General features: G+C 50.8%; 1 protein-coding gene across 1 annotated transcript in view; it reads right to left on the bottom strand.

The window, feature by feature from the left end:
- Positions 1-1,071: 1,071 nt before the first annotated feature.
- The window catches only part of CRY2 (cryptochrome circadian regulator 2), a 39,764-nt gene continuing 18,453 nt past the window's right edge, over positions 1,072-22,382 (bottom strand). Inside the window, exons 6-12 of the mRNA XM_066251359.1 lie at positions 17,044-17,184; positions 15,636-15,947; positions 15,249-15,400; positions 14,924-15,126; positions 14,520-14,612; positions 13,446-13,587; positions 1,072-3,241 (exon numbers count right to left, since the gene is read on the bottom strand). Coding sequence (XP_066107456.1) covers positions 13,448-13,587; positions 14,520-14,612; positions 14,924-15,126; positions 15,249-15,400; positions 15,636-15,947; positions 17,044-17,184 — 1,041 coding nt within the window. The 3' untranslated portion in view covers positions 1,072-3,241; positions 13,446-13,447. The remainder of the gene's footprint in view (positions 3,242-13,445; positions 13,588-14,519; positions 14,613-14,923; positions 15,127-15,248; positions 15,401-15,635; positions 15,948-17,043; positions 17,185-22,382) is intronic.

Genomic DNA, 22,382 nt, shown 5'->3' with positions numbered 1-22,382 from the left:
AAGCTCCAGCCCCGAGAACAAACATCCCAGTATCTGAGGCAAAGGCCTTGGTTTCCCTGCCCTGGCCCAGAGGAATGGCCACTTGACCTTTCCTATCTTGGTTTAGGTTTTTCACTATCCAAACGGTAACGTCCTACTGCTCTGGTGCCTGGTCTTTCCTCCCAGAAAAGCAGTCTTGCCTCAGTGGTTAATAATCGTTCCTTAGAGTGTGTGCTTGTCTTAACCAGGGGGCATCCTCAGGTTAGCGATGTGTGTGGAGAACTCCATCTTCCAGAATCTTTTGTTCAGGAATGAAGGTATCCCTTGGTTCTTACCTCCCAAGGCCGAACCAAAGCCACATTAGCTAGAAGCCAGGATAAGGGAGAAAAGGAAGTGGCCATCAGGGGCTTAAAAGCAGAGCTAAGAGACAAGTCCCAGGATCAAGTTCCTTCCTTTTTTCTGTCTGTGTAGGGCAGCTTGTGATATTCTTGGACCTTTCTGAGGCCCTTCCCACAAGAAGTTTGAGAGTGGGCCAATGCTCTCACTTCTGGTGGCCCAAGGGCAGAAACCCTCATAGGAAAGCCCATGCACACTGCACAGAGAGGGCCAGTTCTGGTCAGATGGCATGAGAAAGGTCAGCACTCAGGCCCTGGGTTTGGCTGTGGGCAGGTCTCAACCACCCAACCAAAGCCAGAGGGCTTGCATCCCCTCTGCACCACACAGTCACAGCTTAAGTGTCTGAGCTGAGGTAAAGAAAGGATCGAAGGCCCAACTGATCCCCAGCCTAGATGGTTTAAAGTGGGCCAAAGGCTGGGTCAACGCACTACTCAGGAACCTCATCCTGGGCCCGAAGAGCTCTGTGCCATTCTGACCGACTGATCCCTATCTCTGACCAAGATCTGGAGCTCCAGCTGCTCACCTAGGAGCCTATCCCTTCCTCCATCTCTCCCCAGCCCCGCCTCCCCAGCAGGGTAAGAGGCTCCTGGTTCCAGCAGAAACACTAAGGTCTGGCTTAAGGCTTCACTCAGGCTCAGCCTTGCGGCTCCCAGTCCCCAGACTCCCAAAGGATTGACGACAGCACAGCTTTGCTCAGACAGTATCAGACATTTATGAAACAAGTGAATAGTCACAAACTGTAGGAGAAACACACCTTCCCAGCAATAGAAAATCTCTGTATAAAGTGCATTTTGCCTGCGACCATCTCTTCCCCATGCTGGCCCCTGGATCAGGATTTGGGGCAATTCTCATGGCAGCCCCCAGGGACACCTAAGCCAGAAGCGGGGAGGCACAAAGCCATCGTGGAGCTCTGGCCATGAGATGCACTTTCACCCGCCTCTCCGCAGCTCCGGAGTGCAGCACTCCATTCCACTGGGAATGGGCCGGCATGCCAGGGATGGTGAATAGGGTACATGGTCTGGCCAGCCAACATCAAATAAGCAGGAAAAGACTCATCCTGGTGTCTGAAGGTGCTGCTAAATAAATACTGACTCGCCCTAAGCCTGATTCTCAGACCAGCCCTTCCAGGCTTGCTCTACTCCCCTCTGTCAACGCCCCCCAATTCTCCTTCCTCCTGGCTGGGGCTAAGTGAACAGGGTCCCCAACCCAAAGCTTCAAATACACACCATCACCTGTGCCTGCCCCACCCACATGATCATGGGACATTTCTCGTGAGGGTGACATACATACAAAGTTGGACTCTAAAGGCAGCTCTCTGGCTGAGAAAACATGAAGACATCTCAGGAAGAAGCCTGTCAACGTGCTGGACAGCTGAAGGGGGGGGGGCTGGCCCCAGGGTTGTGGTCCAAGGACAGAGGACAGTGAAGGACAGGGCTGGGCCCAGGGGGTTAACAGCTATGAGGCTAGGAAAGGTCACAGGGAGGTAGCAAGAAGGCGGCCCAGGGGCCAGCTTAACATTACATGTAAGGACAAAAACCCAAAGAGGAGTTAGCCTCTCAGCCATGTGCGCACACACACACACACAGACACACACACGCGCACACACGTGGCTCAAGTGCAGGCCACAGGGTGGAAGGAAGACTTGCTGCAGCTGACCACAGTCCTTCTTCTCACTGTCCTTCTTCTCACTGTCCTTTTCAACACAGGCCTTCGGCAAGGGAGCAGAGGGGGGAGGCACGGGCCACGGCTGGAATGCAAGCCCTTGGCTTCCCTGGGCCAGCCCTCCCACTTGCTGCTTCTGGAAGGGCTGGTGTGCTGAGTGGGCTCTCTATGTGGACCTTTCCCAGCTGTCCCTGGCAGTCCCCACACAAGCCCACCTGCTAGGCCCTTGGCATCCAGCTCCCGGCAAAGCTGACGTGGCAGCTTGGATGCCGATCTGTCCTGGGCAGGCCTGGCAGCCTGCAGAGCACAGCCAAGAATGGCTTCCCTGGGTGGTGTCAGCTGACCTCAGTGGCAGCTCTGTGGTGCCCTGGAGTGTGGCCTAAGGAGCAGGGAGCCGGCCTCCCCCTGGTGGAGGCGTGTGTCTCCACAGTCAGCTCTGAGGCCGGCTCTCAGCTTCTGGGGAAGAACAGTGAGAGACAGGATACTATTGCTAACCTTTGGTTTTCAACCACGCAAAGGCCACGTACTTTTAGGCTACCGTCTACAGTACCGTGCACACAGGTACTGGTGTTTCTGTAAGATGGCAGAAAGTTTTCACATCTATCCAGTCTTGTGCTCTGTCCTCTATGCCTGAGGGAGGCTCTGGAGGACCCAGTGGCAGGGGATTTTAAAATAAAGATCCAAGCCAGGTGACTGGGCAGCACCAATCTACTCCAGCCTGCTCGGCCTCCAGGGGCAGGAGGACCTCAGCAGGGCTCCGGCTGCCCCTAGAAATCTATGCTCCGGACAACAGCCAGAAATGGTGCCCTCCTCTTCCTCAGTCTGATGTGAGGAGGGAGGGAGGAAGGGCTGGGGGAGGGGCAGATGCCACAATCCCTGCTAGGGTCCTACTATTCAGTTCAGGCAAGGCAGCTAGTCTGCAGGGACAGGTCGTGGCTGAAAGTCAAGCCACGACCTCCAGCCTGGTGTCTGAAGGCTGAGGGGAAGCTGCTACAGGTGTTTCTCCAGCCCAGGCAGCATTCAGAATCACGAGTGTAAACAGATGCATGCACACGCAAACAAGCACAACACTCCTTCCTCCGCACACGCGCGCGCGCACACACGTTCGCTTGATCTGTCGGTAATCAGCTTTTCCGCAGGTTGCTCTGCTGCGTGGTGGCTGCTCGGGCACCCAGGCTTTGCTCACGGAGCCGCAGCACTGCCGCTGAAAGAGAAAAACAGGTGCTACAAGGAACATTCAGGAGGCCGCTCAGTTGCCCAGGGACACAAACTCTTCTGTCTGCTGCTCTGGGGATGCTCAGACTGGGAACGGGGAAGAGCAAACCACATGGCCCAGTGCCTGGGGACAGGGTTGTTGCTGGGATGCCACCAGATGCCCCAACACTGCCTCTCGGAGGTGCTGATGCAGGACAAGCTCTCTGCTCAGACCCTCTGGGTCTTCTCTGCTCCAGGACGCAGGGCAGCAGGGAGGAGGAGGTGGGGAGGCCACTCAAGGCTCACACAAAGTCTTGGGGGGTACTGCTCAGATACAAGGGCAGTTTCTGACTCAAGGACACGTGGCTGCTGCCAGAAATGGAAAGTCGGAAAAAGATGGCTAGAAGAAAAGCCAGCTGGGACCAGTAATGTTAAAAATGAAGGCGAAAACTTAGTTTAGAAATTTCAACATGTAGATAAAAGAACCCTGGAACTGTGCTAGAAGAATGAGGGGAGGAGAGAGGAGACACAAGAATGACTCATTTTCAAGATTTACAATGTCCTGGATCTGGGGCAGGGGGAAGAAACGGCTCCTGCCTGATGACAGAGGCGAGGTAAGGCCGGCGAGGCTGGGCTGCTGGCTGGAAGGGTCTCGTGTGTCTGACAGCCTACAGAGGAAGCGCACCGCAGCGTTCTGGTCCACACCTGCCAGTCTAAATGTCAGTGAGGCAGATAATAAGAAGGCTTACTGCGTACACTGGTTCAGGCTGAACTGTGTGTCTCTAAAATTCACATGTGAAAATCCAAACCCCAGAACCTGACTGTTTTTGGAGATAGGGTCTTTAAAAAGGTAATTAAGCTAATTACCTTGTGTACTCGCCCTGCACCATATAAATTATACAGCAAAAGGGAGGGGGCCTCCTCAATCAGGTGATTAGGGTGGGTCCTAATCCCACATGACTGGTGTCCTTATAGGACACAGATACACATGGAAGGAAGACTGTGTGAAGACACAGGGAGATGGTGGCCATCTGCAAAACACGGAGAGAGGTCTCAGAAGGACCACCCCACTGGTCACACTGACCTAAGCCATCCAGCCTTCTGAACTGTGAGAGGACACACTTCTGTTGTTTAAGTCACCTAGTCTGTGGTACTTTATTATGGCTGCCTGAGCAAATAACCTGTTAACTCTGAAGATGTGGCCTTCATTTTTACAAATGAGAGTGAAGCCAGAGAGGATAAATAAATTGCCCAAGACCTCAGCATTCAGAGGTGGCAATGCCAAGATGGGAAACCCAGGCTGTCTGATTCCAAACCCCGCATGGTTACCACCAAGTCATCTCTACAGTATGGCACTGCTCCTGAGGACTTTCAGAAGACATAGAAAGAACAAATTCAACATGGTGGCAAGAAGACTACTATCCGAGCAACAAAAATGGAAGCTGGGAAGCTAACAGAAAAGAAAAATGCTGTCAGGAGTCAGGGACAATGGACTCAGGGATTTAAAGTCAGAATTCCAACACGTTACCATATTTCCCCATGTGTAAGACACTCCCATGTATAAGATGCACTTTAATCACTTTAATTTTGGGGCCCGAAATTTGGGGGGAAAATGTATTATATAAAGTTATTGAACTCAAGTTCAATAATTCAATTTTATTCATCATAAAATTCACACAATTCCTCATCACTGTCAAAACTCCCACCCATTAGCTTGTCCGCATCTGTGTCTGATGATGAATCCTGTCTTCAACAATTAGTGCCAAAACAAACACAAAAAAGTGAGAAATGCAAGCAAAAAAACTATAACCACTGTATAAGACGCACCCAGTTTTTGACCCCAATTTTTTTTGGGAAAAGGGTGCGTCTTATACATGGGGAAATGCGGTAAATCCAAAGACAACTTTATCCAGGTTTTATCGTTAGAGAGTTTATCTAGAAGCTGGGTAAACTAAGGAGCAAATGTATGATGAGGCACCTGAACAGGTCAGTCTGAGTGCCTCATTCTTTAAGATGTGTATGATTTTCAACAAATTTTTCCTTTAAGGAAAAGGTATTATAGGTTACTATAATAGCCTAGCCTATACTGTATTTTCACTACAGACAAATGTTACTAGAGCGTGTATATGTTTCTGGAAACGTGCTGACTGTGATATGTATTTCACAGACCTGTCTCTCTGGCCCCTGCTGTTAAGCCTGAGAGATGGTTATTCTTCTGAAACAGAAAGCTTCAGGATTGGAGAGCAGTACCAGGTCCCTACTCGATAGCTCCACTCCTGTGTTTTCTGCACCTCAGGCATGGGGCAGGTGACAGTGCTTGGAGAGGCCTGGGACAAGGGCTCACTCTGGGGCTCCTCCAGGGTCCAGGAGAGACTTCAGGGCGGCTCACGAAGACCCTGAAGTTCCATGCATGTTGTTTTCTGAGTGTGAACAGGTGCAATTTTCTGGGAAGAGGCTTCATCCTCATCAGGCTCTCCACAGCGTGGCTAACCCAAAAAGGGTTGAAGAACCAGTGACAAGCTTAGAGGATAAGGGGGTAAGGTGCACTCAGGTGGCTACAATGACAATGATTCACACCTACATTGACCTAACTGTGATTCAGCTATGGGGCAGGCTCATGAAGGGCGGTGGCAGTGTCCTAGCCTCAGATTAGACCCAATGACCCACGTCCCTCTATGATGGGTTCAAAAATACAAGCACACTAAACTAAGGTTTGGAAGAACCAGCTTGTCCTTGACTACAAAGCTAGTCCAAGGTCAACTAGTTGGTTACTCAAGGTGCTTGATCAGCAAACAACTAGACGCCCCGTGCTCCTGTTCTCCAGCTAGGGCACAGGTCTGCAAAGAGGGGGCTGAGAAACCACATGAGGCCTTGCAGGAAAATGATGACAGCAGCACGGAAGGAAGGGAAGAATAGCCAGGGAAGATGACCAGGGGAAAATTAACCCCTAAAACCATGCACTGAAAAGTCAATCGCTCAATTGTCCGGCTCTCTTACCCTGTTATTAATTCAGGAAACCCAGAAGCAGCTGGAACACAAAATAAACAAATGAGTGCCGCCCCCAGTGGGCCCACTGTTAGGATGGCCCCCTGGGTAACTGGCCCTCACACTCCTTCCTGTCCATTGGATGCTAACAAGAAACCTCATCTGTCCACCCTTCCCCAGTCTGAGACCAGGAGGCTATGCACATATGAGCTATGTCAGCAGCGGATATCAGGCTGGCTCAAGGTCTGCAGGAAACTTTGGAGCCTGTAACCAAGTCTCAGATGTCACCCTTTCCCTACCACACTGGGCGAGGTACAGTGCCCAAGAACTTGAGAGCAACCGAGTCTCTACCAGCCCCAAGTCGGCAGCAGAGAACAAAGGTGCAGCCGCACCAGGACAAGGCGCAAGGCTGACCTCTGAAGCTCATCCCATTTTGCCTGTCAACTGCACCCACGTGCCCTTCCCACCCCACACAAACCACACAGCAAAAGGGAGGGGCCTCCATCATCAACAGCTACTAAGTGCTGGGGGAAACACGAGGGGACAGACACCAGCTTCTCACTTCAGGTCAGGAACTAGGAACCACCGAGGCGAGGCGACCTGTGCGAAGGTTCCCAGGCGCTGTAGGGCAGGACAGGACGCTGACACTTATCAAGGGACAGTGTGAGGCCGGGCTTTTCTGACCACACTGCCTCCACTTCTTTGACAGACTGCCCAGTGTCTTTCACACACATTACCTCAGGGAAGAAGGGATCTACAATTAAACAAGTAACACAAGACAACAAAGAGATTCCAAAGTCAGGTTTTCCTCAGTTAAGCCTCAGGGCTAACCGAGCTCCGGTGACCTGCTGGAGGGAGAGGGGAAGAGGTGATCCCTGGCCAGGAACCTCTTTCAATGGGGCTTCTCTCAACAGATCATGATGTACCAGCACAAAGGCAAATGGATCATGTGAGCTGTTCCCCTCTGGTAAAATTACTGGACCAATTAGAAAAATCTGTCCACAATTGAGGCTAATGGAATCCTGAGCAGTCAGCAGCTTGGGGGATCATGGGGTGGCAGCTGAAATGGCAGCTATTTGGGGGCTGGCTTATTTTTCAGTTTGGTGAACATTGTACAATAAAACCAAATGCAGAACAGACACTGGTGTGGGCCTGAGGTAAGCATGGAACCTACTGATAGGAGGGCGTGTCTCCCATAAGATGAGTGTGAACTGCAAATCACTGTCTAGTGAACAGGCCTGAAGCATTAGAAATAACAGAATCACAAAACCACAGTGCACAGCTGACAGGGGCCTCCAAAGGTCCAGGATGGAGCCTTCAGGCTCGTCAAGAATGATTATTCAGCCTGACCAGGTGGTGGCGCAGTGGATAGAGCGTCGGACTGGGATGCGGAAGGACCCAGGTTCGAGACCCCGAGGTCGCCAGCTTGAGCGCGGGCTCATCTGGCTTGAGCAAAGAGCTCACCAGCTTAGACCCAAGGTCGCTGGCTCCAGCAGGGGGTTACTTGGTCTGCTGAAGGCCCGCGGTCAAGGCACATGTGAGAAAGCAATCAATGAACAACTAAGAAGTCGCAACACGCAACGAGAAACTGATGATTGATGCTTCTCATCTCTCTCCGTTCCTGTCTGTCTGTCCCTATCTCTGCCTCTGTAAAAAAAAAGAATGATTATTCACACTTAATAGCTAAAACGTCTCAGAAAGGTTACTATCCTAATCCAAGTCACACTCCTACAACTGACAGAGAGGAAGGGAGCAAAGGACAAATCTCCTGCCTCTCAGTGTAATCCTGTATTCCAGTGGTCCCCAACCTTTTTAGGGCCACCGACCGGTTTAATGTCAGAAAATATTTTCACGGACCGGCCTTTAGGGTGGGACAGATAAATGTATCACGTGACCGAGACAAGCGTCAAGAGTGAGCCTTAGACGGATGTAACAGAGGGAATCTGGTCATTTTTAAAAAAATAAAACATCGTTCAGACTTAAATATAAATAAAACAGAAATAATGTAAGTTTTTCTTTCTCTGCGGACCAGTACCGGTCCGCGGCCCGGGGGAGGGGGACCACTACTGTATTCGCTTCAGCCATGAGACTACTGCTCTGGGATCCACTCAGCCAGTGTGCTGGCTCTGACAGAAGGGGCAGTAACAGAGACGCCCTGAGAAGCATGTGCAAGATGGTAATGTGATTGCACCTGCGTGGTAAATTTTATCCAATGGCTTTTCACTTATGATGTTTCTTTTTATAATTTTTTCTTATTTTTCAATTACAGTTGACATACATTATTATATTAGTTTCAGGTGTACACCCCAGTGATTAGACATTACATAACTTACTAAATGATCATCCTGGTAAGTCTTGCTCCCATCAGACACCACAGAGTTATTGGAATATTACTGATTATATTCCCTGTGCTGTATTTTACATCCCGTGATTATTCTGTAACAAATTTGTACTTCTTAATCCCTTCAGGTTTTCACCCATCCTCTCAATCCCCCTCTCATCTGGCAACCCTCAAAATGTTCTCTGTATCGCGTTGGCCTGGCGTGCAGGAGTCCTGGGTTCGATTCCCGGCTAGGGCACACAGGAGAAGCGCCCATCTGCTTCTCCACTCCTCCCCCTCTCCTTCCTCTCTGTCTCTCTCTTCCCCTCCCACAGCCAAGGCTCCATTGGAGCAAAGTTGGCCCAGGCACTGAGGATGGCTCTGTGGCCTCTGTCTCAGGCGCTAGAGTGGCTCTGGTCGCAACAGAGCGATGCCCCAGATGGGCGGAGCATCGCCCCCTGGTGGGCGTGCCGGGTGGATCCCAGTCGGAGCATGCAGGAGTCTGTCTGACTGCCTCCCCATTTCTGGCTTCAGAAAAATACAAAAAAAAAAAAAGTTTTCTGTATCTAAGTCTGTTTAAGTCTGTTTCTGTTCTGCTTGTCCATTTACTTTGTTTTTTTAGATTCAATTGGTGATAGATACATATTTATTGCCATTTTACTGTTCATATCCATATATATATGCATATATATATATATATATATTTTATGTGAGAGGAGGGGAGATAGTGAGGCAGACTTCCATATGCTCACCGACTGGGATCCACCCAGCAATCCCATCTGGAGCCAATGCTCAAGTACTGAGCTATATTTAGCACCTGAGACTAATGTGTGCTCTAACAGTTACTCTCAGTATCCAGGGCCATGCTCGAACCAATCAAACCACTGGCTGTGGGAGGGAAGAGGAAGAGAGGCGGGAAGAGGGGGGAGGGAGAAGCTGATGGTCACTTCTGTGTGACCTGACCGGGAATTAAACCCAGGACATCCACACGTCAAGCCAACAGCTAATGCTCTATCCAATGAACCACCAACTAGAGCCATATATATATATGTTTATTTATTCAGTGAGAGGAAGGGGAGGCAGAGAGACAAATTCCCACATGCGCCCTGAGCGGGATCCACCTGGCAAGCCCACTAGAGGGCAATGTTCTGCCCATCTGGGATGTTGCTCAGCAACCAAGCTCTTTTTAGCTCCAGAGGTGGAGGCCATGGAGCCATCCTCAGCACCCAGGGCCAACTTGCTCCAATAGAGCCATGGCTGCAGGAGGGGGGGGCGGGAGAGAGAGAGAGAAGTGAAAGGGGGAGGGGTAGATAAGCAGATGGGTGCTTCTTCTGTGTGCCCTGACCAGGAATAGAACCTGGGACATCCACATGCCAGGCCAACGCTTTACCACTGAGCCAACCAGCCAGGGCCAAGAGCCATATACAGTGGTACCTTGAGATATGAATTTAATTCGTTCTGTAACAGAGCTCGTAAGTCAGTCAACTCGTATATCAAACTGCCGATACTGAACCCGTGCGCCAACGCACCAACTAGTGGCAGCTTCCCAAATCATGACTCGTATCTTGGAATTTTGCTTGGATCTCGAACAAAAATACGGACTGAATTGCAGCTCGTATCTGAAAAATTCGTATGTTGGTCTGTTGGTATTTCAAGGTACCCCTGTATTTTTTATCTCTTTGTTTTATTTCTTAAAGAAGATCCTTCAACATCTCACATAATACTGGTTTGGTGCTGACTATATTAGCTCTTTCTTGTCTGGGAAGCTCTTATATGTCCCCACATAAGGTTTTTCATTTCCATTCCCTGACATGTTTGCTCCATGGGTATGGCAGGTGACCAGATGCTATTTTACAGGTGAGGGTGCTGTGAATCTTTAGGCCCAGGTGCTGTCACCAGCATAGAGTGAAACAGAAATGTATTCTCATCTCTAAGGAGTCCAAAGAACACAGGTGTTCTTCCCCAGTCCGTCTTGTCCTCTGACCTCCTGGCCCTTACTACCAACCAATTAGCCATGATTAAGGTCAGAGTAAACCTTGAGAATTAGTCTTTAAGATCTCAACAGGGTGATGGACAATCTCCTGGACTACAAGAAATACCCACTGATCTCTGTGTCCTTGTAACGTCACTTGAAACTACTGCTATGCTGTGGCCTCTTGGCTAGCTCTCTCCCACCACCCTTTCCTCTGCATGTCCCAGACCAACGCCTGATAAATCTTCCAAAAGTGACAGTTTGATCATTTCATTCTCCTAGAAAGCATACCAAGGACTCATCTGCCTGACATTTCAGACCCTCTCTAATCAGACCCAATTGTAACCTTATGGTCGAAAACAATAATATGGTCTAAACCCAGTGTCTGGCTAAGTACCTTGTGTATTATGCGGACACTCTTAGCTGCGCACACCTCCTAGCTAACAGAACCTAGATGTTGTCCAGTGGCTCATGGCCTCGCCCAGACAATGGACATGACTGGTCTAAGTCAGTGACCCTCAAAGTGCAGTCCCGGAACAGCAGCATCATCAACCCTTGGGAATTTGTCAGAAATGCAAATTCTTAGGTCGCACACCAGATACACTGAATCAGAAACTCTGCGGGTGTGGCCCAGCAATCTGTGGCTGAACAAATTCTCTAGGGGATGCTATTGCTCCATCAAGTCAAAAACTCCACTGTCTAAATTAATCTGGACAAGCTGGGCCCTACTTCCCACCATGGGGATGAATCAGTTCTGGCTCATGAGACCAATGTGAAAATCTGGGGAGGGTATTAGGGGAAGTCTTCATTTCCTTGATAAAATAAAGACAGGCATCCTCTGACAACCCTTATAATATAAAATCACAACTTCCACTGTGCCCCAACCTTTCCTTTCTTCTTACCTAACTTGATTTTTTCTTCATACCACTTAAGGCCTGTTGACATATGTATCTATTTGTTTATTGTCTGTGTTCTCCCACTAAGAGCACCCAAGAGGAAAGGGACTTTGTAAGCCTTGTTCACAACCATATCCCAGTGCCTACAATCCCAGTGTCTGGCAAAGTGTGATCACTTAATATATGTTTACTGAATGATCGAGTAGGGCTGTCTCTGTGATTCCTGTCTCTCCTGCTTTGGACAAGGAGTTGGTCGCTGAAGCTGTGGCAGCCACCTTAAGTCCATGAAGCAAGAGAATCTCAGGAAAACTGGCTCTGGCATTAGTAAGTCACCAAACCACAACCAGCAACAGCCAGCTCTAGGTGCTTGTTAGGTAAGAAAATAAATGTTTGTTTTAGATATAGTTGTCAGGTTCTTTACTCCCAGTAACCCCCTACATTCCTGACACGTTTAATTCTTTAATCTTTACAACAACCACCTAACTTGTAGGTGAGGAAACTGAGTCTCAAAGTGGTTATGTAATTTGTACAAGATTACCTAATCATTTAACTGTTTTTCTTGTCTGAAATGCCCTCTAAATTACCTGACCCGTGGGGGCACAGTGGATAAAGTGTCGAATCAACATGGAGCACAGAGATCACCGGTTTGAAACCCTGGGCATTCCCCCCCCCACCTTTCTTTCTCTCCTCTCTTTAAAATCAATCAATCAATCAATCAATCAATCAATCAATTCTACGTCACCTTTCAGGCCCCCTAGTATAAACATCTATATCGTATCCCCCAATCCCTGCAGCCCACACTGCTGCTGTGTGATAAGCGTGTAGAACCTGCATCATATGTCTAGGAGTCCTAGGTTAATTCTTTTCTTCTGAGCAGACTGTTAATTCCTGGTGGAGATGCATCATATCACATTTTATATGTCTTATGATTCCCTTCCTCACACATCTGTTGGCAATAATTTCATGCTGAAGTGGATGCTATTAACTAAAAGCAACCTTGACCTGGACATTTAACCTCTCTGTTCTTTGGTCTTATCAAAGTCAGATTATCAGCCAGGCAAGTTCCAGATTTGTAAAACAGAATGAACTTTGCTTAGATTTACAGAGCTAGCTAAGAGATAATGAAGAAGGCAGTATCTAAGGTTGCTGGTGCTCTCCGAACAAGGTAGCACAAATCTATCCATCAGCAACATCTGTGACAGAAAGCCAGTGAGGTAAAGGACACAAGCATCACACGCTTGCTGTCTTACTGCATTCACGACTGGATGCTCAACCAGGTGGCTCCGCCCAGTCCCGAAGTGAAGAGCTTTGGAAAAAAATCAATTGGCTCCATGGAGAAAATCACCCTCCATTCTCATGGCACCCAAGGAACAGCCTCAGATGATGACTCAAAGAGGACAATAATTCATATTTCTCCAACAGAAGCATAAAAGGCCCTTCCCTAAAAGGAAGGAGGAGTCAGGTGTTTTTCTTTTTTTAAACAACTTTCGGAGGTTTCCAAGAAAGACGAGCGCTACCAGGAAAGCACAGAGCTGAAGCCTAGGGAAGGTGAGGAGGAGGAGGGGCTGCAGGAGGTGCAGACTGCGAGCACCGTCCACTGGTCCTTCTGTGGGGCTGGGCTGAGTGAGCCTCTCTTCCGAAGGTAAGTGCTGCCCTCCCCTGGCCTGTCTATGGAGCACAGCCTACCGGGTGCTGGCCTTGTGCCCCTTGGGTCCCTGCCCCCGGGCCTCTGGCCCTGGCCCTTCCTCCCACAGCTTCACATCCCGGTCTCTGCTTTCTTTCTGCTGCATTTGACTCACTCTGATAAGGAGAAAGACTCCCACCTCTATTTTTTCCCCTTAGTAGGCAAAGAAAGAAAGGACTTTACTTTGATATTACCTTTTATATTTTAGAAGGTATAGAAGTCAGAACAGAATTTTTGAACTGAAACCCTAAAAAGTCATGTAGTCCCCACTACCTTTTAATTTAGTTTGGTAGATTTTAACCTTCAGCTAGCAGGGAAGTTTTCGACCCCTCCAACCCTCAAGCTGCTGTCACTCACTCTCAGACATCCCTGCTCGGCAGCTCTGGAGAGGGCAGCTCTGTCACCCTGGCCCGTTTGCTGAGTTCTTCACCAGGTGGCTCCTCGGCCGCTTCCAGCTTGCGTTTGGGGGATGCTGGACCACTGGGCAGTGGTCTTGGGCCTGTAGGGAAGCAGGTCAGGTCACACAGACTGCGCAGCACCAGAACTGTGCAGTGGCAGCTCTTTGGGGGCAGGGAGACTGCTCATCAGTGCAATGTCAGCCTGCTGCCCCGCAGACCTGCCCCTCAGCCTTCCTTTCTGTGACAGCCTTGCCTGGAAATGCCCGAGGAGAGCATGACCAGGCCTGCAGGCAGCAGAGCCAGCTTTTGGGCCCCACACCTCCTGGCCTCAGGCCCGACTTGGCATGTCTGCTGTGCTTGCTCTGAAGGTGAGGCAAACCTTCGGTGCCCCTAGATCTGCCTTCTGAAGCAGGAACGGGCAGCGCCCTCACCAACCTTGCTGAGCAAACTAGAAAGGCCCCGGAGTTCCTGCCAGTCTCACCTTACGGATCTTCATCCCAGGGCCCAGAGAAGGAGGTTAAGAATGCAGCAGGTCTATCTACTACTCTCTCCCTGCCACCCTGAGCCATGCCGCCAGCATCGGCCGGGACCGGCCTCTTTCTGGGCCCCTGTACTCAGTGCTGCCCTCACAGTCCCCAGCATGCCGCAGGCAGCGAGCTCCGGTAAACGCTACCAGGTCAGCCCTGCCAACTGATCTGAGCCTGCGATGAGCTCCTGCTGCACCTCCTCCCTCTGGATGTGCCAGCTGCTGCGGCTCCCTGCCTTTGTTCCTTCAACAGGCTAAGCTCGTCCCCACCTCTGGGGCTCGTCTTGCTTCCCCCTTGGCTGGGAATACTCTTCCCTCGGTTCTCGGAAAGGCTGGCTCTGCTCACTACTTGAGTCCCTGCTCAAAGGCGTTCCCTGATCTAAAGTCACCTGAAGTAACCCCCGCCCCAGCTCTTCTCTTCTCAGGTCACTCCCTTTACTGTCTGTCTGCCCCGGGGGGATATAAGCTCCCGGGGGCGCAGGCTACAGCAGGCCTGCCGCTCCTCACCTGCGGCGCTCAGGCCTCCGCTCTGGCTCGAGCCAGGCTCTGCTACCGGGTTGCTGAGGTCTTCCACACAGGAAGGGACAGATGCCAGCAGACCTGGGAAAGAGACAGGGAGTAATCAACACACTCTCACAGGACTGCAGAGGGCCACAGGGTAGGGGAAGCAAGGTGGGGTCCTGGGCCATGACTCTGAGGTTCCATTTCTGCCCGAGACTACTCAGAGGCCTGATCCAGCCCAGGGTGCAGTGTCCTGTGCTGTGGGAAGTCAAGTCAACGTAACGACCTGGGAGACAGCCCTTAGTCTCCCTTGGCAAATATCTGGAAATGCCCATCTACGCCCTCTGACCCCAGGGGTGCTGCCCTTCCTTTCAGAGGGCTGAAGGGGAGGGGCAGTAGTGGCTCCTTACAGAGTCCCCGGTAGCGGGAAAGCTGCTGGTAAATCTGCTTCATTCGCTCAATGTTGAGCCGGCTGGTCTCGGCGTGGTTGACGATGGGCCGTGGGTAGTCCACACCGATGATGCACTTGGCTGCCTTCTGAATCGACTCTGGGGCATTCCAAGGCTCATAGATGTATCGAGAGGGGAACCCTTTCAATTTGGGCAGGTATCGCCTGAAACACACACACCAGACAACCCATCACACACTGAGACCCTCCTTCAAAGGGTCCAGGGTATCCCGTCCCCGGAGGAGGCCACAGAGGCCGAAGCCAGAGTGCCTGGCCGGCACGCTCACCTGATGTAGTCCCCACTGGGGTCGGTGCGGCGGCCGAAGCCCACGGGGCAGTAGCAGTGGAAGAACTGCTGGAAGAAGGCGCTGCAGGACAGCCACATCCAGCTGCCCGCGTTCACGCTGAAATCGGCGTCCAGGAGCAGCTCGTCAAACACCTGCATGGGGACAGGGACGTCAGCCTACCTGTGTACCCATGGCCACGTGCTCCCCAACTCACCCCATGCCCCACAGAGGAAATCCCATCTATGTCCTTTGAGCCTGCAAGGAGGATGTGGAGGGGATCTCCTGGACCCAGGGATCCCTCCCCATCCCCAGCCCAGAGGGGGCTGTCCCTGGCGGCTGGGCCTGACAAGAGGGCACAGGCCAGCTCCCCGCTGAGAGAGCACTCACCCGGACCCCGCTCTCCCAGCTGACCCAGAGGTCCCCGCGGGTGAGGAAGCAGGCCACGGCGTGCCGGGCCAGATGGTGGATCCAGCCCTCCTGCCTCAGTTGGGTCATGATGGCGTCAATCCAAGGGAAGCCTGTCTTGCCCTCGGCCCACTTGGCCAAGGCCTCAGGGTTGCGGTCCCAGGGGATCTGGATGCAGATGGGGTTCCCCTCCATGCGGTCAAACCTGGGGTTGTTGGTGGCGGCCGTGTAGAAAAACTCTCGCCACAGGAGTTGCCCAAACAGGGAGAGAGGGGGCGTGCTGTTCCGCTTCACCTTGGGAGTGGGAGGAGCACGTGGATACAAAGGAAACAGTCGTCCAGCTCTAACCCCCGGGGCCCCCCTCCCGCAAAGGAGCGTGGAGCTGCTCTGAACCTCGCTGCTCCTAGACAGGTGGAGGGACTATCCCCTAGAAGTGCACAATGTGTGCGCAAGGCTGGAGGCCCAGGCCTGGCTGTGCCCTGCTCTGAGCAAGGAGATGGCTGCAGAGGTGGGCAGTGGGCACCTCGCTCCCCAGACTAGTCATCATCCTTGCCTTCAGGTCCCTGGGTGCCTCCCCCTTCTAAATCATCAAAGGGCCTTTTCCCATCACCACTCATAAAAAGTGCTCAGTCTAGATTTTGGTTACTTAAGTTATATACAAAAACCTGGACTGGGGGCCACAGGGGAATTAAGAGATCAAACCTCTAAGCAAATAATGATCTTCCTAAAATCACAAGACTACCCACTAAATTCATCAAAGCCACCTCATGCCACAGAACCCTGATACTGACAAGGACAGGAAGATGCGAAACGACTCAGACACAAGGTTGCTCAAGGAGTCTGAACAGCTGGGTGTGTTGCCCTCTCTCCATCTGGGGATGGGGACATGGCTACAGGGACACTTGCCCATGGTCTGTGTGCCATGGCCAAGCAAGCAGCCCTCCGGGTCATCTCCTTCCTCATCACTGACGGGCAGCAGCCAGTCTGGACTCCCTTGTTTAACGTTAGCTCTGGACACACCCTCCAAAGGCACTCTTTAGCTCAGGACTGGCTCTAGCCTCGCCCCCCCTGCCTCCTACCAGCAGACGTGCCGCCTTCAGGGATACATTCTGAGCTGGCTTTTCTGTCTGTCCTGTCCAGTTCCACCTGGCATCCTGACCTTGTGCAGATCAGCAGTTGGGGTTGTGCTCGGCTATGCCAGCTCCTGGATGTGGGCTCCTCCCCTCCTCCTCTGACTATACACACACTGCACACCTCCAGGACCCACAACCTGGTCCCCACGCCCAGGGCCAGAGGGAAGACCTCTTTTCAGGGTGTCTGAGTGGCCTGGAAGACCCTGGCCCCCTCTGCTGCAAAGGGGGTGGGCATGCCACCCTGCCCGGGTCCTCACCTTTCTGTACAGGTCCCATAGGCGATAGTAGAAGAGACGGCAGGAGAGGCAGCCGAAGCGCAGGTAGGGGCTGAGGCCCGTGGGGCTGGCCAGCAGGGAGTTGGCGTTCATCCGGGGCCTCTCATAGTTGGCAACCCAGGCCTGCAGCGAAAGAGAAGGTGAAGAGAGGAAAGGCCTGGACATTACAGACAAAAGAACTGAGGCACCAGCATGTATCATTACCTCCTTTTGAAGGAATCTGCCTGAGGTCACAGAAAGCCAGGACTTGAACACTGCACCCATTTCACTCCTTCATGCTGGTAGGATTTTTGATGGACCCACTATTAGACCTAACAATGAGGCCAAGGTTCTTGTCCTGACCCCGTTTAACTTGTGGTATGATGGTGAACAAGTTATTTAGTTCCCTCAGCTACTTATCTATTACATGAGAACAAATTCCCCCTCCGGGGGACTAAATAAAATGACAGATATGAAAGAATCCTGTCAGCACTGAATGGTCTGTGACTATACAGAAGAAAGGAAAAAAGTCTACTTTACAGAAGAAATATCCCTATGTGGGTCCCCACTCTTGTCACAGGGCCGCTGAGGCTGCTGCTGCAATGTGGCTACCCAGGGACTTCTCAACATTGTTCAACAGTGGTTGCAAAACGAGAGACTCTCGACCCATCCCTGGGGACCCATAATGTCATTCACTCCTGGGACCATGAGTCACATGGGATTATTGGTCTTGTTTTATCATCAATTACTGCTGGCATCATACTTTACTCACGACTCACTGTTACCTGTGGTCTTCGTCTGACCTGAGCAATCCTCTGAGGCAGCAGATGTCATTATCTCCTTTGGAAGGTGACATGACGAAGCTCCAAGGGTCATGTGACCCTTCTGGAGTTACTCAGATGGTAAGAGGCAGGGCTGGGGAACGTAGCTTCTGACTCGATTCCAGTCTTCTTCCACTACATCTAATAACTATGTTCTCTTGTCAACTCCCAACACTTTCCTTCTCTTCATGATCACTAAGTACTTCACAAACTCTGCACCCTCTTTAAGACCTCATACCCCAAACTTTGCCCCCACCCTTCAGCAGACGACCTTCCTTATGATAAGGAAAGGGAAGCCATCAGGCGAGAAACACCTCAACGTTAAGCCACCAAGTCTACAAACTCACTGGCAGCCACCCTGCCACCCGCGCCTCCTGTGACCCTGCCCAAGGCCAAGGCCAGCACCTGGCTCCGTGGCCCTCCCCTCTCCTTCTCCTGCACATTCATCTCCTCCTACAGCTTCCACTCCGACAACACTGGGGATGTGATCTCGTTTCTTCGCAAACGAACAAACACAAAAGTAAAGGACTTCCAGGAACCCTGGGCTTCTGGGTGCTCTTCCCTCCCCTCACAACAGTCTCTCCCATTTCCCCACAACCACCTCCACTTCCTAGCCCATCTAGCCCGGCTTCGCCTTCCCCGCCCACCAGGCTGGCTCCCACAGCCGTCTCCGACCTCCATGCCAGGACTCCCGCAGGCATGCTCTGCTCCTGCATTCCTGGACCTCTAGCAGCTCTCCCTGCGGACCCTGCCCCCGCACACGCCCTCCATGCTGTGGGCCTCTGGGCTCCACCCGCTCCTGGTGTTTCCCACCTGGCCGGCTGCTCCCATCCAGTGCTCCTCCCGATCCTCTAATGTTGGCAACCCAGCGTTCTGGCCTAGGTCCTCCACTCAACTATGTCCCTGGGTGAGCTCATCCAGCCCCAAGGCTCCTAAGACTGTCTCTGCAGATGACCATCATGTCTGTGCCCTCGCCCAGACCGCTCCCCTAGACTCCATCCAACTCCCTGCCAGAGGCACCTCAAGTGTAACAGGCTCTTTTCTTTAAACCACCCTTCCACTGGGATTTCCCATCACAGAAGCCACACCTAGCAGCCCAAACCAATAGCCTGGCTAATACCTTTGACCCTCTCACCCAGGCCTGTCATTTCTACTGTCCAAATACCTCTCAAATCTGTCCTTTCCTTTCCATTCTCTATTGCTACCAACCCGGTCCAGGCTAAGACCCTATCCAGACTGGAGAACTGCCGCAGCCTCCTAACTGACCTCCTTTCAGCTATTCTTGTCCTCCTCTAATCCAGTCCCCACAACGGGACCGGGATGGTCATTTAAAATGTCTTTCCCTCAGGACAATGAGTGCACTGGGTTTCTTGTTCTTAGGACAGGGTCTCAAATCTTAGACATGGCTTCTAAGCACCCCACAGTCTAGGTGGACTCATCTTTCTAGCTTCACCTCTTGTCACTCTTCTTAATTTTTTTTTGGATGAGAGAGACAGGGGCAGATAGACAGAGAGAGAGAGATGAGAAGCATCAACTCATAGTTGGCACCTTAGTTGTTCATTGTTTCTCATATGTGCCTTGACCAAGGGGCTCTAGCTGAGTCAGTGACCCCTTGCTCAAGCCAGCGACCTTGGGCTCAAGCCAGCGACCATGGGATCATGTCTATGATCCCACATTCAAGCCAGCAACCCTGCACTCAGGCTGGATGATCCAGCACTCAAGTCGGCGATCTCGGGATTTCAAACCTGGGTCCTCAGCATCCCAGGCCGATGATCTATCCACTGCGCCAGCTCCTGGTCAGGCTCCTGCCACTCTTCTGAAAGCACCATACTTTCATTAGCCTTTATATATGCAGCGCTCTCGGCCTAAATGCTGTCTTTCTTTCCACTCACTTCTCTTGGTTAATTTGGACTCTTCCTTCAAGTTTCAATCTAAAGGACACTCCCTCAGCAGGTAATCCCTCGGGTATTATGTTATGTACCCCTAACTGACATAAAGTATATTTGCCTACTAGACATCCTTGCTCCTTTGCTTTGAAAACTTTTTTTTTTTTTTTTTTTTTTTTTTTTACAGAGGCAGAGATAGACAGGGAGAGATGAGAAGCATCAATCATCAGTTTCTCGTTGCGCGTTGCGACTTCTTAGTTGTTCATTGATTGCTTTCTCACATGTGCCTTGACCGTGGGCCTTCAGCAGACCGAGTAACCCCCTGCTGGAGCCAGCGACCTTGGGTCCAAGCTGGTGAGCTCTTTGCTCAAGCCAGATGAGCCCGCACTCAAGCTGGCGATCTCGGGGTCTCGAACCTGGGTCCTTCCGCATCCCAGTCCGATGCTCTACCCACTGCGCCACCACCTGGTCAGGCTGAAAACCTTTTTTATGTGAAGTAAAACCAGATACAGAAACCATGCAGATGTGTGGCTTCATGAGTTATTCTAAGTCAAATGCTATCAAGAATTGGAGCTTTGCAGTCTACTCCAGAATGCTGATTTTGCAGGCTACCCCATCTAAATGCTTATCCCTATCACGGTCCCTTCTCTCCCCTGTAAGTGACCACTCACCCAACTTCTATAATAATCACTTCCTTGCATTAAAAATGTTTATATTTTTCTGTTTTTGCAAAGCATATGTAACCTATTATACTATTCTTTTAACATACTTCTGTAAAAGAAAACCTGTAAATTTACACGTAGCTATAGATAAACAGCCTGTTTGCTTAAAAGATTCTAAGAGCTGCCCTGGCTGGTTGGCTCAGCAGTAAAGCGTAAGCTGGCATGTGGAAGTCCCAGGTTCAATTCCCAGTCAGGGCACACAGGAGAAGCGCCCATCTGCTTCTTCACCCCTCACCCTCATCCTTCTCTCTCTCTCTCTCTCTCTTCCCCTCCCGCAGTTATGGCTCAAATGGTTCAAGCAAGTTGGTCTCAGGCATTGAAGATGGCACCATGGCCTCACCTCAGGTGCTAAAATAGCTCAGTTGCTGAGCAATGGAGTAGCGGCCCCAGATGGGCAGAGCATCCCCTGGTAGGGAGCTTGCCAGGTCTATCCCAGTTGGGGCATATTCAGGAGTCGGTCTCTGCCTCCTTGCTTCTCACGTGTAAAAAAAAAAAAAAGATTCTAGGAGCTAACCTCCAAGTAGCAGCCTCCAAGCCTTCAGGCATTTTGGCTCCAAGAGATTTGCTTACCTTCTACCTTAAAACCAGGATGACAAAAACCAGACCATCGCTTGACTGGCTCTGAGATGTTTATCAGAGCAGACTGTCCTGACTCACACACAGCACCCTCAAAAGAGAACCCACAACTGCCTCCCCCTCCCTTCCTCCGGCTTCCTTTGTTCTGCCTTCCCCCCTTCTCGATCATAAACCCCCCCGCCTGTCCTAAGATGTTAAAATGGTCTCTGTAACATTAGTCCACCGTCTTCTCGGCTGCCAGCTCTTGACTAAACTGACTCCTTGCTCCTCTCAAATCATTGGCTTTCTGGGCAGCAGGCAGTCAAATGTGGGTTCAGTATCACAGATCTGGAGATCTGGAAGGGAGGGCTTTATCAGTTATTTCTTGTATTTTTAAGTGGTATTTTTTCTTTATACAAATGTGCATCTCCAGGCCCTAGAGCAGGGGTCCCCAAACTTTTTTCACAGGGGGCCAGTTCACTGTGCCTCAGACCGTTGGAGGGCCGGACTATAAAAAAACTATGAACAAATCCCTATGCACACTGCACATATCTTATTTTAAAGTAAAAAGACAAAACTGAAATAAATACAATATTTAAAATAAAGAACAAGTAAATTTAAATCAACAAACTGACCAGTATTTCAATGGGAACTATGCTCCTCTCACTGACCACCAATGAAAGAGGTGCCCCTTCCAGAAGTGCGGCGGGGGCCGGATAAATGGCCTCAGGGGGCCGCATGCGGCCCGCGGGCCATAGTTTGGGGACCCCTGCCCTAGAGTTTAGTCTTGGCCACTTAAGAAACTTTGATGTGTTCTTTGTTTCTTTTACTCGATGTATTTCTTTCTTTTCCATTTAATTTTCCTTTGTAAGAGTGCAGGCCAACGGATGTGTACTGATTCCACAGTCTGGATTACGCTGACTGCACACTCATGTGCAGCTCAACATGCCCCCGTCCTGTGGGTTGCGTGCAAATTGGCGACAGGTACCAGAGACTGGATTAGACTCAGATTTTTCTCACTGGTAAGACTACAGGGACAACATAATGCCTGATTTTCTCTCTTTATGGGGTCAGCAGTCATTCATGCATAATATGTCACCACTGGGGGTTTACAAACTGGTGGTATTCTAATTCTATCATTCCTTTTCCATTTAATAATAGATTACTTTTATAGAAAGGTGCTGATTCTCAACTACTGTTGTGTAGCCCAGTGGTAAAGATCATACAGTTTGCCTTCCCTTTTTGGTAACAGCACCTAATTTTCTTGTGGTGACACACCCTGCCCTAATCTCAGTCCAAGTGGGCAAAGGGGACTCTGGGAGAGGGCTCATGATGCAAGTTCGGCCGGGGAAAGCATC

Source organism: Saccopteryx bilineata, chromosome 1 (assembly GCF_036850765.1).
Source record: "Saccopteryx bilineata isolate mSacBil1 chromosome 1, mSacBil1_pri_phased_curated, whole genome shotgun sequence".
NCBI lineage: Eukaryota > Metazoa > Chordata > Mammalia > Chiroptera > Emballonuridae > Saccopteryx > Saccopteryx bilineata.
The sequence above is the reverse complement of the archived record's forward strand: the minus strand, read 5'-3'. Positions and strand labels throughout refer to the sequence as shown.